General features: G+C 46.8%; 1 protein-coding gene across 1 annotated transcript in view; it reads left to right on the forward strand.

Annotated features, from left to right (window-relative positions):
- PLA1A (phospholipase A1 member A) overlaps positions 1–19,061 on the forward strand; it is a 26,263-nt gene continuing 7,202 nt past the window's right edge. Inside the window, exons 1-7 of the mRNA XM_075000565.1 lie at positions 1–411; positions 5,995–6,196; positions 8,261–8,438; positions 10,648–10,756; positions 12,803–12,904; positions 17,220–17,306; positions 18,247–18,414. Coding sequence (XP_074856666.1) covers positions 318–411; positions 5,995–6,196; positions 8,261–8,438; positions 10,648–10,756; positions 12,803–12,904; positions 17,220–17,306; positions 18,247–18,414 — 940 coding nt within the window. The 5' untranslated portion in view covers positions 1–317. The remainder of the gene's footprint in view (positions 412–5,994; positions 6,197–8,260; positions 8,439–10,647; positions 10,757–12,802; positions 12,905–17,219; positions 17,307–18,246; positions 18,415–19,061) is intronic.

Raw genomic sequence — 19,061 nt, forward strand, 5'->3', positions numbered from 1 at the left:
GGGGTGTAGAGTATTACAGTAACTTCATAACAGGGACTAGCTGCAGCTGATCAGACCAGTAATTGACTCCTGAAACTGTTTGTCTGGGGAGCGGAGTGGGTCCAATGTCCTTCACCTATGAGTCAATAACGTTCTATGCCTGTTGCCAAGAGTCTGGCCAATAATCAAACAAGGGCAAAAGTGAGGGTTCCCACTTTTTTCCTCCCCAAAAAACACAGGTTGTGTTAAATGTTAACAGAAGCAGCCTGCTCAAAAGGCTCCTGTTGCAGACGGCTTGTTGTTTCCTCACCTCCAGTTCTGGCCCTGTGGATTACAGCATGGGAAGCTTGACCAGGAATAAGGCTGAGGATCACAAGAAGCAGCTCCTCTTCATTCTTGCTGTTACACTGCTGCTCAGCTCAGCATGTGCAGGTGAGGCAGGTACTGGGGGGAGGCTCAGGCACCAAAGGTGGCAGACAAGGAATAGGTAAATTGGACAAATGTCAATTCTGAGTATGAATTCAAGTGATTATGGACCCCACTCAGTCCAACATGTGTCAGAGCCCTACAATGTAAGTGTGGTTTTGGTCGGAAAGGTGACTCTAGAAATTGTGTCTTAACTCCCCTCAACCCCATGGATTTTGTGCGTGTCTGTGAGGTAGGTCCAGTAACTTGGTTTACAAAAGTAACTGCAGCAGCCCAAGTGACAGCAAAGTATACACCGTAAAATTCTTTATTATTGGTAGCTATGTAGAAAGCACAAGATCGAATGTTCTTTTTGACAAAGTTGGTAAATAAGAAAAACAACTTCTGTCCTGAAACCTGAGCATGTTTGATCTGGAATAAGAAAGAAGATACGGGACCCTAAGGATGGTTTAAAAACAAACTTCTCATGCTAAAGTCCTGTGGAAGCTGCACTTCTTACCATGTAACGTCATTCATTTGCTGCCAATTGCTATTCATGGAAGGCACATGACTGTCACTGAATGTGTCCTTTCTAATCAGCCTTACTCAGTCATCCATTTGATCAGGTGCAGCCAGAAGTGCAACCCCTGAGCCCATTTCTGCCTATTCTGCCCACAGTATGGGGAAGTCCCAAATGGACTTCAGTGAGACATTCTCATATCCTACAGCTGGAGACTTGGGCCCAGAGTCTCTTGCTTCTCAGGTTCTTGCATTATTCAACAATGACCCCCTCCACCCTGGGATATATCTTAAGTGCCCTCAGTTGGGATAAAAAGTGATTTGTAAGGTGACTTCTTGTTCCTGTTAAACACACCTTCAGGGCTGTTTAGTAAAGGAAAGAAAGTTTAGGTGTGGTGAAGAAAGAATCATAGAATAGAATCATAGAACACTAGGACTGGAAGGGACCTTGACAGACCAACGAGTCCAGTCCCCTGCCCTCGTGGCAGGACCAAGTACTGTCTAGACCATCCCTGACAGACATCTATCTAACCTGTTCTTAAAGGTCTCCAGAGATGGAGATTCCACAACCTCCCTAGGTAATTTATTCCAGTGTTTGACCACCTTGACAGTTAGGAACTGTCAAGCTTTCAAGTGGGTTTGCACGAGGGATGAATATGACCTACAAGGCACATTTTCAAATCAGCACTTATACCATTCCTGCACAATGTGTGCATGCATGTAAAGGGTTCACTCAGCTTACGAAAAATATACTACTTTTGTAGAATTCTCCCTGAAAAGATCTTAGAACACGTAACAAGTAGTATATTTAAATTTACAGTATACCTGGCAGATTGAATATTATGGTGATGGGCTAAACAAAACAAATGGCTTGTTTACATCGAGAAACTTACCAGCCTGACAGTACCAGCACAACTATATTGCTCTAGTTAGACCAGGGGTGTCCAACACCTGGCCTGCAGGCCAGAATCTGGCCCACAGTATCTTTTCATCTGTCCCCTGGAGCCAGCAGCAGCACCATTTTTAAAAGCCAGCTGGGTGGCTTCAAGCCGCATGTGGCTCTTTAAGGAGCCGTTTGTGGCTCCCGCTGCTGCCACCACTGGCTCCTCCTTCTACTCCCGGTCCTGCTGCACTGAAAGAGTAGAACTCAATTTAATTGGTTTAACAGGGGGCAGGAGGGATCCAGCTGTTAACCCAATTAAATAGAGTCCCATTAGTTCAGTGCAGCCATGCAGAGAGCTGCATTCACAGCAGGTGGGGCAGGGAGTAGGAGGGCTGTGGGGTGCTGCAGAGCTGCTGTGAAGAGGAGACAGAGGCCTGGCAAAAGAGCAGCTGGGGACAGCAGCGTGCAGAGCACCTGTGTAAGGTAAGTTAATCCTGGGTTTGACGCTGCAAGAGGTTTAAGCCTGGGAATGGAAGGGGAGAGCAGAGGTTTGGGGCTGTGAGGGATTTGAGTTTGGGGCTGAGAGTGTTTAAACCTGGGGGTGGGGGGGCAGGTTTGAGGTTATTTGGTGGTCAGACCCCAGAACACATAAAAAATTGCCATGTGACCCACAATGAAAAAAGGTTGGCCACCTCAAATTAGACCAATAACAGTCTACATGGATGCCCTTTTCCCAGAGAGTTTCTAGTGCTTTCAAAATTACAAAAGTACCACATAAAATAAAAGATATTTGGGGCACTGTGGGTGGTATCATGCGGGTAGAGGCTGGGAGCTCTGCCTTAAGAGACTGAAGAGGGATCTCACTTGGCTGTAGGGTGACTCTCTCTGGCTGATGCTCCTTGCGTCATTGATAAGATCTGGCAACAGCAATCTCCAGCTCTCCATGGACTGAGAGAGCGTAGCCAGGTATGCTGGAGGGTGGAGGTGGAAAATCATATACGCAATTATTACATAGACCAGCATGGGTACGTGCATCACAGAGGTCTTTGAAGAGTTTGAGTATTTCTGAAGCCAGTCAGTCACGATCAGAGCGTCAGTGTGTCAGGCGCTGTACAAACTAGAACAATGGTCCCTTCCCCAAAAACTTTACAATCTGAGTGGTTACAACTCTAACTGATCTATCTGCTGGGGTTTCCAGGACTGGGCATCACTAATACGCTTCCTGGCCTCAGCAAAGGAGAGCTTTCCCGCAGCTAAGCTGCGTGTCTCAGTTCCCTGACAAACCCCCTCGTTTGTCTTGCAGCAAACTCCTTATGACTCAAACCTTCCCTAGCAGGTAACCAGGACAGATGAGGGGGGCAAGGGGAGGGGAAGAGTGCAAAGCAGGCCTGGCAATTCATAACGCCCAGGCAGCGCTAAGGGTGTGGGGGAGGCAGTGTGACATGCTCCAGGCAATGTTGAGGACTGGCTGCCTCAACTTCACTACTTCTTCCAGAGACCCTGCCCCTTTTGCAAACGTAGAGCCGTGCCAACCCCCACCATGCCTATCAGTCCAGTAGGTCTGTTGGCCCCTCTGTAGGCAAAAATCAGCAAACCCCAATTCTCATGTTCCCCTTGGAGCTGGGATGTTAAACAGTTAACTTGCTCTTGCCAGTGATGTCCAGTGCTGGACAGCTGCACCAGGCCAGTGCAGCCCTAGCTGAAGAGGGGCTGGCAGGCCAGGCAGTAAGACCTCATGGCCATGGCAGGGCCCCACAGCTCCGGCTGTGACAGGGCCACGCATTGGACTGTGTTACAGGCCTTATATTAAAAAGGTTAACAAGTTAAGCATTATCATTTAAATGGTTAATAGTTTTAACATCCCTACTTTGCAGTCCTCAGCCCTTCTGGCTGTAGCACAAACAAAACTTTATCTAGTTCACAGCTCCTTGAAAAAGGCAGTTCAATCAAAGCATGGAGATGGCTTATTGTTTAAGTTTATAATAAGTTTATCAATGAAAGTATCAGCTTCAATGACACCAGGCATAAGGAATAAAGCTAGAAATGGTTACAAACAAATCACACTAAGAAAACACTTCTAAGACTACCATTTAACTTAAACTATGAGTGTGTCGACACAGAGTTCTTTTGAAATAACAGCTGCTATTTCAAAATAAATGTGCAAGTGTCTACACAATACAACCGCTATTTTGAAATAGTAGATCCCTTATTTTGAATTCGGGTAGCCTCATTCTAAGAGGAACAGTGGCTATCCTGAAATAGATACTTTGAAATAGGGGCTATTTTGAAAAACTATTCCGGAATACCTTATATAGAAATAAAGCTGCAGTGTAGGTACAGTATTTCACTGCTTCCAGGAGCTTTTATCCAAAATAGTGTGTCCACAAACAATAGAGCCTATTTCACAGTAAGTTTTGCTTATTCTGGGGTTTCCCTGCAGTGTAGGAACATTATTCCAGAATAGCTTATTTTGGAATAATAACTCCAGAATAAGCTATTCTGTATTAATGCTGTAGTGAAGACACATCCCTAGGCCATGGCTACACCAGCCCCCTCGTTTTGGAAGGGACATGATAATGAGCCACTTCTGCAGATGCTAATGAGGCACTTCCATGAATATGCAGCACCTCATTAGTATAATGGCAGCTGTGCGCGTCCAGAAAGTGCTGCTTTCCAAACGCATGCCGCCTGTGTAGACAGATGCCTTTCAAAAGGACCCCCTGACTTTGAAAGCCCCTTTTTTCCAAAACCAAACGGGAAGAAGGGGCTTTCGAAGTCCAGGGGGTCCTTTCGAAAGGCGTCTGTTTGCACAGGGGGATGCGTTTTGAAAGCAGCACTTTTTAAAAGCGTACAGCAGCCATTATGCTAATGAGGCACTGCATATTAATGGAGGCACTTCATTAGCATCTGCTGAAGGGGCTCACTACCATGCCCTTTCCAAAAGGAGGGGGCTAGTGTAGCCTCAGCCCCTGAGTCCTTTCTTCAAAGAAGTCTTTCTTACTTGTCTGTCTTCTAGTCTGGCTGACCAGGTTTTTTTTTTTTTAGCCAGGATCCTTCACAGAGCTCAGAATGCTTGGGCTTGGTTTCTTTGTCTCCTCAGATGAAAAATAACTTTTAGGGATTCTCTCCTCTGCTTGTCAGTCTGGTAAGCCTTTTGACATGTATACTTGAAAAGTTAGGCCAAACAAAGTTTCTTTTAGCTGCTGGAGTGTAGCCAGCAAGCTGTTTTCTCCCACACTTGTCAGCTATGTTCACTTTTTATGTAAATACACCTTCTTTGTCTCTGCCTAACTGTCTGGAAAAGCAAATATACACACCATCTAGGGCAGACTGGACTAATAAATTGCTTGTCCGGCCCCTTTAAAATTCCAGCACATATTTATAACTCTTTCCACCCTTATGCATACACCACACAAAGATTTTTGGGACCAGTGCATTATTGGCTTGTATACAATAGATTAGGATGACTGCGTGCTAGGTGTAGTGAGTTGGTCAGGCCTGATAAGTTGCTGGCACATAGTAGTGAACCATCAATAGTCGTCTGTGCCACAAGAATACTGTCTCCATTTTACATAGGGCATGGAGGCACAGAAAAACTAGGCAACCTGCTGAAAAAATAAATCACACAGGAACGCTGGGGTAGGGTGGCCAACTGTACCCCATTCTCCAATGTCTCAGCAAAGTGCCCTTACTACAGGTCCCCCAACCCCCCTCCCCTGCACTCCACTTGCTTTCTCGCTGAGCATATGCCGATGATGGGCAGACTGAGGGCCATATGCATGCCATTAAGGTTCTGTGGTCCATGAGACATTTTGTTCACTGTTGACCATGCGCAGGGTTGCCAGAGTCTGCTGGCTTTTTGTCCATGTCACTTTTTCCGACCAGTATCACTAAAGTGACACGCAGAAAAAGCAAAGGCACTTGAAGTGAGCGCGTACTGATTACACACAACATTGTGAGAGCTGTGTGCTACCTACCTCTGCTGTCAATCAAAGAATTTCTACAGGTCAGTCGGCACACCCCGCAAATTCTAGGTACGCAAGCACAGTGAGAAAAACTACCCTGCTCCAGGAGATGGTCTTGTTTATGACAGTCTTGCACCCCACTGAGCTGAAGGAGGGCCACTCGTGTCCCGTTCACTAGCTGAGTTTGTCCCCCCACTGGTATATGCAGACAAGACCTGCATATTTGTTTCTTTCTCACTGCAGGGCACGAGCTCAATGTCCCAGCAGAGCCCTGCTCTGATTTTCAGGCTGCAAGCATCTTACGGGGCAGCAAGCTGAAGATCCAGTTTCTTCTGTTCACCTCCTCTAACTCCAGCTGTGGGCACCGGATATCCTCAGCGGATGACATCAAGAACTCCAACTTCAATACTAGCCTGGACACTAAGATAATAATACATGGCTTCAGGTCAGCATAAACTGAGCGGGACACTTTTACTGCCAGTTACCTCAGAGATCCCCTCTTTCCTCATTTCATACCTCAACAATTAATTGTTTATCATTAAATATTATTAATATTACCACAGCACCTAGAAGCCTTAAGCATGGACCAGAACCCCTGGTGCCAGGTGCAGCACAAACTTAAAATGAAATTATATTCTCCGCCCCAAAGAGTTTATAATCGGCAATCAGGCAAGGTGCTGTGGGGGCAGGGCGGGGAGGGAAGGGAGAAGCTCATTGGTTTAAATCAGCAGAGAAGATATTCCATGTCAAAAGAGCTGAACTGCAAAATGTCTGTGAAAAAAAATCTAGTCAACATTTCAAACACCACAAAAAACAATGGGGGTGGTGTTAATGCTTTTTGGTGATGTTTTCACCCTCATCCTGAGACTAACGTCTGAGCTGGTCAAAATACTTCACATTTCACGTTTTAAAAAAAATAGGAATTTCCCCCTCGCCCCCTCCAAATTTCTGTCTCCTCCCATTTTTGACAGCTTTCCTTCATGAAGGGTCTTTGCTTTGGAGGTTTCTCCTTTCTCTCCCCACAGCCATTTAGTACCTAGATTTCTTAATATGAAAGGAAGTTTGCTGAACACATCTTTCTTCTCATCCTGGAGGCAGGGGGTTTGCATCAGTGTATTTAAAGATGTGGCCATCTGGTGGGCTTGTTTTGCTGTGAGATCATCAGCCAACCTATTGCTGATCTTAAATGTTGTTAATTTGATTTCCATAAAGTGTGAGATACAAAATGAAATCAGTGAATATAATATTTTATGGAGGCAGAATTACGACACAGAAAGGGCAAACCCCACAAATTTTCAAGATATTTATGCTTTGCCGTGTATCAGTGCCTAATGCTCAACTGATTTAGAAGCCTACATATAATTGTAAAAGGGATTTAGGCGCTTGGCAGCCAAAATCCAAATGCCATTGAAAGTTGATAGGATTTTGGCTACTAAGTGCCTAAATCTTTTTAGGAGCAAGACACAGATTTTGCAGTCAGTTTGTTATTCCACCACTAACAGTAGCGCTACACTTGCATTCCTCTTTCAAAAGAGATACGCAAATGAGGTAAATCAAAAATGCAAATGAGGCATAAATTTGCATGTTTGGCATCTCATTTGCATATCTAATTTCAAAAGAGCTTCTTTCAAAAGAAGAAAGCCAGTGTAGACACTGCTCTTCCGAAAGTAAACCCCATCTTCAAAAGAATCCTTTTGCCCATTAAATAAAGGCAAGAAGGATTCTTTTGAAGATGGGTTTACTTTTGAAAGAGCAGCATCTACACTGGGGCTACATCTACACTAGCCAAAAACTTCAAAATGGCCATGCAAATGGCCATTTCGAAGTTTACTAATGAAGCGCTGAAATACATATTCAGGGCCTCATTAGCATGCGGGCGGCCGCGACACTTCGAAATTGCCGCGCCTCGCCGCCGCATGGCTCGTCCAGATGGGGCTCCTTTTCGAAAGGACCCCTCCTACTTCAAAGTCCCCTTATTCCCATGAGCAGATGGGCATAAGGGGACTTCAAAGTAGCCAGACTCCTTTCAAAAAGGAGCCCCGTTGGGATGAGCCGCGCGGCGGCGAGCCACGTCAATTTTGAAGTGCCATGGCCGCCCACATGCTAATGAGGCGCTGAATATGTATTTCAGTGCTTCATTAGTAAACTTTGGCCATTTCAAAGTTTTTGGCTAGTGTAGACATAGCCATAGTGACCTCAGCTGGTGACTGGTTTAGGCACTACAGCACAAGTGATATCTTTGGCAACGTCATGCTGGCTGCTGCCACTGCAGCTGTTAGTTTTGGTCATATAAATGTCTGGTTTCTTTCTGAATCATAATGAGCAGGAAGCCTATGGGTGAAAAGAGCTAGTCAACTGCAGAGACGGAAGACTCTGAGGCTGTCTGATAGCAGGCAAAACTTTCATCTACTGTATGGTAGTCCTAGTGGGGAGATTTTGAGATCCCCTCACGCCAATAGGGAAGTCCGCATGTGTGCATCTAACATATTTATTTCCGATGGCTCCCCAGAGCATTCGGCAGAAAGCCTTCCTGGATCAACAGACTCATCAGTGCATTTTTCCAAGCTGCCAACGTGAATGTGGTTGCCGTTGACTGGGTTTATGGAGCTACGGGACTCTACTCTGATGCTGTGGAAAACGTCACGAAGCTGAGCCTAGAGATCTACCATTTCATCAGAAGGTTGCTGGTAGGTGGAAATGAACATCTGGGTGGGAGGAGCCTGGCCACAAAAGGACAGAGACAGGAGCAAAGACAAAGTGACCCAAACAGCTTCCACGCTGGTGTCTGCTGTTCATTCCATAGCAAGCTCAAAGCAGTTACCAGACAGATTCGCGCCCTTCCCCCACACTGCAGACACCCCATTGTCTTCCTCTTCCTCCTGAGGATCACAGGCCAGCTCCAGCCCATCATGACTGTGGGGTCTGTGTACGAAAGACACGGCCTTTCTCCTCCCCTTGGCCCCCCCTCATGTACCCTGTTGTATAGCATTGTCACATACCACTGTGCCTAGCATTGTGCTTCACTATATTGCATTGCACCACACTGCATTGTCCTGCCTATATCACAAGGCCTGCACACTAGTGCATCCTTACATATTGCAGGCACAGGACTTGACCCTCCACTGCTTTCCCCTGATATCATCATGTACACCTGTGAAAAGTGGGCCTCGTGCTAGCAAAGCCAAGGTGGCAGGATAGATGTGTTGGGTCCAGTCCCATTACACTCTGTTGTCTTGGAGTGCATTTCCCTGCCTCTGTTGCATCCCATTGTATGTAACTGGAGTGCCTGGTGTCATATCACACCCTACTGACCTGACACAGAAAGCACTGAAGGACGTGTTTAAGCTCCATTCAAGTCAATGGACTGTAACTAACCTGTGCAACTAAAACCAACCAAACACAGAGAAAACAAACATTTACATAGGGTAGTAGTAGTAGTAGTAGTAGGCATCCTTCAGTCTGCATAGACTATGGATCGCGCCCTTTAAAGTTTCTATTGAGGACTTCATTTACAGCATCTATTGTGACTATAAAGACCCACACGAGAGTGACAGTCCTTGCTGCATCTCTTGCAGATGTGGTGGGTGTCTGGCAAGTCCTTATTGTGCTTTCTGTGTGCTCGCTTCTCCTCTGCTAGCTGTCTGATCCTCATCTCTCCCTTCTGAAGGCCCTTGTGTAACCCCTGCCTCCATCTGCTGCGGTCGTCTGCTAGATCTTCCCAGTTGTCCAGACTGATGTCTACCTCTCTGAGGTCTCTCTTGCAGACATCTTTGTAACGCAACTGGGGGCATCCGGGAGGTCTTTTGCCAGAGGCTAGCTCACCATACAGGATGTCTTTTGGAATCCTTACATAGGGTGGTGAAGGGACAAACCAGGGGAGAGTCCTTGCCCTTCTTGCTCCTGTGCAAACGGCGGGCAGATGATGGGAGGATGTCATCCAACCCAAGCGTTCTGATGGAAGTGCTCCAGGATGAAGCTAAATGTGGTGGCGCCTCCAGCCCTGTGCCTATTCTGAGGACTTTCTCGCTGCCCTCAGAGCTTAGTCCTTAACCCCTCAGTAAGGCCTCAGTGGCCTAGTCAGTGCTCCTCCTTCCTATTGGTCACAGGTCTGGGGGAAGACGAGCTCAGGCCCTCCCTCTCCACTGAGCACCAGCCCAGGGCCCTGTCAGTGGAGGGTGCGTCTCCCCAGCTGCCAGCTGAGCAAGAATCCCCACTGCAATGTACTGAGCTCCCAGGATACATCCCGGTTCCCTGCCCTGGGCTCCTTCCTACCCCTTTCTAGAAGGAGTGCACTATCTCATCCCGCCGGCGGCTGCGGCTGCGGCTGCTGCTGCTGCTTCTGCTGCTGCCAAGTTCTAGCAAGAGTTCCTTTCTCCCTGCTGGCCAGCCCCAAATGACTGGCCTCCCTGGCCTTTATACTGGGGCAGCGGTTGGAGCATGCCCAGCAGGGCCATGGGGGAGGGGCCTTTTCCATCCAGCAAGCCTGCCCCCCCACCCCTCCCTGACCTGGCTGGTGTGGGTTGGTCACAATAGCCCCTAGGGAGGGAGCATGAGGGCAAGTAGGGGGCTGGGAGAAATGATATCTCTAACTTAGAATGTTCTTCTGGCCATAATCAATAGGGCAGAAGGAACTAAGTATGGTCAATATCCACCACTCCTCATTTTTCTTTGGTTGCCCAGTGTATGAAAACCAGTGCAGTCCAGGAGCAGTGCACAGGACTGAGGGGTCAGCAGATCCGGCTCTGCCACTGATCTCCTGTGCAACAGGGTAGATCACTTCTTCCTGTTCCTTTGTTTTTCTGTCTGAAACATGGTGACAATAATAGTGCCTCACCTCTGAAAAGTGCTTCGAGAGCCTGGGATGAATATTACTGACTATTATTATCACCTCCTCAGACACTTGGAGTCCCAGAGACATCCATCCACCTCATTGGGGTGAGCCTTGGAGCACACGTTGCTGGTCTGGTTGGATACTTGTGTGAAGGCCATCTTGGAAGGATTACAGGTATTATAACACTGGATCCAGGATTCTTCTTATGTCCTTGAATTGTGAGGACAGAGAGAAAGGGCATGAGAAGGGATTGATAATGGTCCTTCAGCTGAGAAGTCTTGGGCTTGTGAGCACTTCCAAGCTCCATACCAGTTCAGGAATGCTTTTTCTTGGAATAATGACCAGCAACCCTCTGACGAGCACAGGGTTTCACTTGCAGGGCTCACTGTTCAGACTGTGAAGAGCGCATAACATTTTCAAAAACCATCGAAGAAGAGAATTTACACCATTCACTGGGGTGGGTGGGAACCAGCTGCCATTGCCCCATCCGCTAATGATGGGAAATCTAAACCCCATGGGAATCAAAGCGTTAGTGTATGAGAATAGTTGTGTATGTTGAGAGCAATACCAAAGGACTGTGCCTGAAGAGAGCACTAGGGACGAATTAGAAAGAGGTGACCTCTTGGCATCAGAGCTTGTACCATCTTAAAGTCAAACTATCCTGGCTGGGAAGCCTAACTGGACCTGGTATCCCAGGAACCACAAATAAGCTTGTATCATTTGGTCCATGCTGGCTTCCTTATTATCAAGATCTCACCTATATTTCTCATATGGAAAGAATAAAAGACAGGCTTTCACATGAGTAACTTTTAATCCAGAAGAAAGAACAAGAAGGAGCAAGTGGACAGCTCCCAGGAGAGCAAGCAAAGTGTGTGTGATTCACTCTGTAGAGTTGCCATGTTGAGCTAGCTCAGTCTCGGGGTAGACTTGACACTCAGAGATGCAATATACACAAGATGGCCCAATTCCCAGCCACCCACACCACAATCTTCCCCCTCCACCTTTTTTTAAAAAATGTAGGTGCCTCATTATTAGTTTTGTCTGATGTTGGGTCCATATATATATATAATATAATATACTTATGGCCCGAGGTATTTAGCAGCAGAGGAAATTGCATTACTCTTCCTCTGGTTTCCTATAAGCATTTTAAGATCCAACTTCAACACAACATTTTTATTTACGCCCTCTCCAGACCTATAAATAAGCCTGCTGACTGGGGTGAAGGACCAGTGGGCAACTGCTCTAGGGTCCAGTGATTCAGAAGGTGCTCCCAGTTACAGTGGCAGCAGCCAGAGCCCCAGGTACTTAAAATCACTGCTGGAGCCCCAGGTGGCGTACTCCAGGAAGCACTAAGGGCTGGCCCGGTGGGAGCAGGGGCATGGCAAGATGTGGGTGGTGCTAAGGGCTGGTAGCCCCTTCTAGGAGCCTAGAGTAGGGCCCTGACTCCCACCTTGCCCAGGGGCCTGGCAATTCTGTCCCCGCACCCACTACCTTTACAAGTACAGTAAACTCTTTCCTATCCAGCAGTCTATCCTCCGGAGCTCTCAAATAACCGGCATTTTAACCATACGTACATTTTAATTACATTTTCCATAAGTACAGAATAGTGAAAGTAAATACAAATAGATACAGCAAATGCAGTGTAAGTTCACACTGTACAATACTACTGTTGTGGGTAAATAAAGGACTCTGCATACATTTTTGTTTGTTTCTTAATATCTAATCTTGTTTGTCTTGAGTATTATGCATTGCTAGATCTACCTCTCTATTATCCAGAGTATTTGAATATCCAGCAACCTCCTGGTCCTGAGGCTGCTGGATATGAAAGAGTTTACTGTAAGAACCATCTTCCTCCCCGGTAATTATGTGCTCACCAACCTCACATTCAGGGCCTTCTGCCCTTTCTGAACATGTAACTTTTAACAGGTGCTCAACGTATGTCTTCCTTCTCTCTCCTTTTAACCTGTGCCAGATAAATTACAAGCACTTTCTGGCAATACCCTTTCCCTACTCACTTCTGCTCTGTGATTTCACAAACACACTAGAAATTGCATCCGATCATCTGTTCCCACTTGCAGCCTGGAGCAGTTTGGATCAGTGTTTGGCTTTCTTGGTGCTAACTTGAACTCTTCCAACGCTAGGCTGTTTCCAGTATCTGCACCGGTTAGTGGTTGCGGTCAGCGCGTCTCCTGTTGAGACTTTATTTCTGTTTTGGCACAGGGCTGGATCCTGCAGGGCCCAAGTACACAAAAGCCAGCCATGAGGAGCGCCTGGATCCTGGAGATGCTCTCTTTGTGGAAGCCATTCACACCGATACAGACAGTAATTTGGTTTCTATCTGTTTCCATTCAACACTTCACCTCCACCCTGCCATCATTAACTCCCAGGGGCATCTTTAGAATGTAGCTCTTCGTGTGGCGTAGAAGCCAACTCCAAGGCCAGATTCAGAAACAGGCAAATTATGTATATGCCTAGGGCCTTTTGGGGGAGGGGTCAGAGGTGGGGGGTGTAGGATGGAGAGTTTACCAGTGCAAATTTGCATGCAAACAGATTTGCTTTCCAGAGGGTTTAACTAAAAGGATAATAAAGTAAGTGTGGCCAGGAATGCTCACCAGTGACAGCAGGCACCAGGTTGCGGGGGAGGCATGTAGAAATCACACTGAGATTGCAAAGAATGCAGCAGACACTCCCCAAAACTGATAGTTCTTTCTAAAACTTCCATTCACCAAACCACCAACAGAACAGCTTCTGTAATACCTTCCTGGTTACCCAGAAGCCAGCAGTACAGTTTCCTTAAAGCGGGGTGGGGCACCCCCCCAGCCTGCAGTCCAGATACAGGCTGTGGCTTGCCTGGATGTGGCCCCCCAAGGCTCAGGGCTCCCCTTCCCAGCATCTGGCCCATAGTTGGCCGGGGTTGTGGAGCCCCAAGCCTTGTGGACCAGAGTCAGGAAACCAGGGGCTCTGACTGCTGGGGGCAGGAAGCAGCTCCACACTATGCCACTCCTGCTCCTCCACCCACGCCCATAGCTGTGGGAACAGCAGCACAGCATTGGCTGGAGGCTTTCCCCTGCCGCTCTGACTGGCTGGAATGCTGTGCCTGGGAGCAGTGGGAAAAAAGCCCCTCCAGGGAGCGTTTCTTCATGCTGCCCTTCCCTCAGCCAGGGGAGGGGGTGGCAGCAGATGGAGGGAGGTGTCCCCCATTGCCCAGATCTTCCACCCCCACCCACCCACTCCTGTATCTTCCCTCTGACCCAGACCCCCACCCCCAGCCTGCTTCTGCACCCTCTCTCTGACCCAAACCCATACTTGCTCCCCGGCAGTCTCCTCCCACACACTGAACCCCCCCCATTTTTGGTCCCACCGTAGGCCCCCCCCAAAAAGTTAATTGCGTATGGAGGAAGCCCTAAACCTCAGTCCTGCCTTCTCAACCCCACCTCCCTCCCGCAACCACCATGCTGGAGCATGAGGTTAGTGAGGTGTCTCTGTCAGGAACAGTTGTGGTTCACATCAGTGAGGGTTTTGTGTGGGTTTTATTGTTTGTTTGGTTTGGTTTGGTTTTGGGTTTTTTTTTGCTGCTCACTTTTATGTGGCCCCCGACTGATTTTTCTGTGGGTCAGTGGCCCCCACACCCAAGAAAGATTCCCCACCGCTGCCTTAAAGCAACCCAGCTCTGGGCTTCCACCCAGCCAGCCAACTCAAATAATATAAGAATGTCTCAAAGTCCCGTCATTCTACCAATCCCAAAAATCAAATGCATTACCTCCTCTGAGTTAAGGAACATTTCAGATCTTATCCAAATACAAACTTTGCAGCCAATTCTTATTAATTAAACTAAGATTTCTTTAAAAAGAAAAGAGTATTGGTTAAAAGATCATTGTACGTACAGCTGTGAATCGCGGTCTTAGGTCAGTTTCATAGCGGAGATGGTGAGCTTTAGAGTTGCAAACATTTTCTCTCAGAGTAAGTTCCATAAATAATGATCCAATGTCCAACATCAGCACGACTTGAACTGGGGGGGCATCAGATTTGCAACTCAAACTACCCTGATGAAGCTTAAGCAGATCTGAGATATGGGATTGAGGGTGGAAGTTCTTATTATAGTTCTCTGGCAACCTGTTGACACCATGGTGTCCTTGGGTGAAGCATTAGGGTTTTGGAGTAAAATTACCTAATTCCTGTGTATAACACAGGTTGCCTTCATCACCATCCATTATTAAGCAGTTCATAGATAGTTTACTATAAACCTCCATAGAGAAATGTAGACAACATCATTACATGCAAGTTTTATGGACATATAATCATTCCCTTTTGATCTTGGAATCAATAAATAGAATAACAGACAGGAACTACCTGTTTACATAGATAACAGCCAACAAGATATAAGCGAACACACACAGTTAGTATTACCTCTAATTCAATAACAACAAGAAATCCTGCTACATCTTATAGACTAACAGATATTTTGGAGCATATCATGGGCAAAGACCCACTTCATCAGATGCATGAGAGGAGAGTTGCAGAGGAGGGTTTAAATATATGGACTCATGAAAAGGAGGGAGTACCAGTTAAGGGGCAGGCCAGAGCTGACAAGAACAGTTCAGTCACAGAGGATGTGGCCCATTAGCAACAGTGAATGTGGAGCTGTGAATATCAAGAGAAGAGAAACTGCTTTTGTAATTGGCCAGCCACTCCCAGTCTCTTTTCAATCCATGGTTGATGGTGTCAAATTTGCAAGTGAATTACAGCTCTACAGTTTCTCTTTGGAGCCTGTTTTTGAAGATTTTTTGTTGCAGGATGTCTACTTTTAAATCTGTTAGTGAGCATCCAGGGAGACTGAAGTGCTCGCCTACAGGTTTTTGTATGTTACCGTTCCTGATGTCTGATTTGTGTCCATTTATTCTTTTATGTAGAGACTGTCCAGTTTGGCCAATGTATATTGCATGGGGCATTGCTGGCACATGATGGCATATATTATATTAATAGATATGCAGGTGAAAGAGTCCCCAGTGATGTGGTTAGGTCCTGTGATGGTATCGCTGGTGCAGATATGTGAGCAGAGTTGGCACCGAGGTTTGTTGCAGGTATTGGTTCCACGTTTAGAGTTACTGTGGTGTGGTATAAAATGTGTTTAATGTTGGCGAGCTGTCTGTAGGCGAGGACTCACCTGCCTCCCGAAGTCTGTGAGTGGGAGGAGTCATTGTTCAGGATGGGCTGTAGATCACTGATGACATGCTGGAGAAGTTTTAGTTGGGGGGGGGCTCTATGTGATGGTCAGTGGTATTCTCTTATTTTCCTTGTTGGGCCTGTCTTGTAGCAGGCAGCTTCTGGGTACACGTCTGGCTCTGTGAATTTCTTTCTTCACTGCCTTAGGTGGGTATTGTAGTTTCAGGCAGGCTTGGTAAAGGTCTTGTAGGTGTTTGTCTCTGTCTGAGAGATTGGAGCACATGCGGGTGTACCTTAGTGCTTGGCTCTATACAATGGATCATGTGGTGTGCTCTGGACGGAAGCTGGAGGCATGTAGGTAAACATAGCGGCCCGTGGGTTTGCGGTATAGGGTGGTAGTTATGTGACCATCATTTATTTGCACACTAGTGTCCAGGAAGTGGATCTCTTGTGTGGACTGGTCCAGGCTAAGGTTGATGGTGGGGTGGAAACTGTTGAAATCGCGGTGGAACTCTTCAAGAGCCTCCTTCCCATAGGTCCAGATGATGCAGATGTCATCCATATAGCGCAAGTAGAGGAGGGGCGCTAGGGGACGAGAGCTGAGGAAGCGTTGTTCCAGGTCAGCCATAAAAATGTTGGCAGACTGTGGGGCCATGCGGGTGCCCATAGCAGTGCCACTGATTTGAAGGTATAATTTGTCCTCAAAACTGAAACAGTTCAATTCAATATAGATTTTCATTTTAAAGCTCTAGTCTACCTAAGGTGGCTTTGTTAGCTACTGATAAGGACTAGCCCTAATTACCACTTATAGACTTTTCTAATACACCTTTAAAGGTTGAATTTGGATCATTTAGTCTGCAAATTGCTTAATCCTTTTTGGCTCAATGTGGCAGATATCACACCTGAGAATTACATTGTAAATCTCACCAGTATAGACACAGACAACGTCAAAAATTTCTCAAGTACTGCTCCTCCCTTGACCTCCCTTCATTCCCAGAATCTGAAAGCAGTAGGGTCAGTAAATGATCAGAAAGTCAGCTGGAGGAACACAAAGAGAGAACTTCTGCTTCTGGGACCAGCTCAACATAGTTTCTGGGTTTGCCAAGAGAAGATCGTGTCTGAAATTTTCTGCTGAAACTAAAGGATTCAGTTCCTCCAAGTCTGGGCAGCGTAGAAGGTTCCCTTCCAGTTTATGTGGAAGAGCAACCAAGAGAACATATGGCAGAATTTTGGCTGGGGTAAAACTGCAACATAGACCGTATCTGTGTCCGGCTTCTGAATATACAAGTAATGATTAATTCCAATCTAACTTTGCCCTGCAGTTGGTAAATGCACCATCCTGTGCAGGGTGGGCCTCATAGAAGGGATACAGGTACAGAATTTCTGTACATCCCATTCCCTCACTGGCTTCCTCTGGAATGTTTCCCAGGAGAAGCAGGAATTACAGCTCAGCAGGGTTTTTTGCTTCTTTCAGATTTTGGTATCCGGATTCCTGTAGGCCATATTGATTACTTCATCAATGGAGGCAAAGACCAGCCTGGATGCTCCTCGATCATCTCAGGTGAGAAGAATTCATGGCAACTTATCCAGGGCAGCTGCATCTACACAAGAGGAGTTTGTCAAAGCAGCTTTCCTAGCAACCTTTTTCTAATGTTGGCTAGATCTTAGAATTTACCAAATCTAGGCTTTTACAGGTCTCAGATCACTGTAGAAAGATAGATGAGTATCCACAGAACCATTTTCTAGGTTGGAAACTGAAGCACAGAGAAGCTGAATGAATTGCTCACAGTCACACTCAGAGGCAGAGGCAGAACTGGGAGCTAATATCTGTGACACCTGAATTTCATCCTTTTGCTTACTGGTCCACAACTGCATTAGTCCACAGCTGCCCTGGAAAGGATGAGTGGAGGAGGTTAGGGATGACATTTTCATAAGCACCGTAGTGACTAGACTTTCTGTGGAAGTTGAAAGCCTAAATTTCTCAGGCGCTCTTGAAAACTGTACCTAGACTGCCCTTTGCAGATGAAATAAAGCACTTCTTAACTTGTAGCCAATTTCTGTGCTGGGCTCCTTAGAAATGGACTCCATAGACAGGGGTGGCCAAATCATGACTCATGAGCCACATGCCACTCTTCTATAATTAAAGTCTGGCTTGCAGAACCTCTCCACCCTGCTTTCTCCATCTGCCAGATTTGGTGGCAGAGCCTGGGACTGCTGCCTTGCAGCAGGGTGGGGGTTTTTGCCCAATAGGAATGGGGTTTTTTGGGGTGTCAGCCTCATAGGGTGTGTCTGCCGGGGCTCAGGGCTTCAACAGAGCTGGACTGAAACTCCAAGTTGAAGCAGGAATCCTTGTGTGCCTTGGCTTTCAAACCTCTGATGACCTTTGTATGCAGCTCGGAGGGTCAGTAAGTTAGGCCACTCCTGGCATAGAGAGCCCAGATTGGATAAAGAGGTCAGACCCTTCATAGTTGCCTTACCTGTAGTCTTGCTTTATCCTGCAGGCTATAACTATCTGATCTGTGATCACCTGAGGGCAGTACATCTCTATGTCAGCGCTCTGGAGAATTCCTGTCCTATGATGGCGTATCCATGCTCAAGTCATGAAAATTTCCTTGCTGGTCACTGCTTGGACTGTTCGAATCCTTTCCTCTTCTCCTGTCCCAGAATAGGTATGACATCAGCCTGGGAACCCCACTGCCCGTAGGGAGAGGAGAGTAGAAACCTGAAGGTCTTTGATGCGGGGTAAGGTATTTAGGTTGCGGTGGGAGGGGGCTGAGCTAGGGATGGTCAGGGGTTCTTGGGTTTCAGACCTTTCTGTGGAAGCATTTTAAGTGTATCTGTCAGATGAGATGTTAAATCAAGGGTTTGAACTCCTATGGGCATTAAACATCCTATGGCACGTTCCACAAGGGCAGGAAATGAACCTGAATCAAGACCCCCATATCTAGCCCCCTGCCAAAGTCTGAAAGAGCTCAGATTTGTAGCTGGCCTGTCCCTCTGAACAGATTGAATCAAAAGACCAAATCCCAGTTCCTCTGAACTCAGGCCAGGGAGAGAAATCTGCAGTCAGATCTGGATCCACATTCTATGGTTGGGACCAACGGCAGGTTAAACTTGGTTTCCAGGCCAAATTCCAACCTGGGTAATTCAGTTCCGGCTCAGGGTTTAATCTATGCAAATGTTTAGTTCATGAAGCGTGTCAAAGTGCATTAACAGCCTTTGGTGCCCTTTGCTCTCCCCCTGCTTTGGAAGTGGGAGTAAATCAAAGTGTGCAAGAGACCCATAAGTGCAGATCAGCAGTGTCCATACATACACT

Source organism: Carettochelys insculpta, chromosome 1, assembly GCF_033958435.1.
Source record: "Carettochelys insculpta isolate YL-2023 chromosome 1, ASM3395843v1, whole genome shotgun sequence".
Classification (NCBI taxonomy): Eukaryota; Metazoa; Chordata; order Testudines; family Carettochelyidae; genus Carettochelys; species Carettochelys insculpta.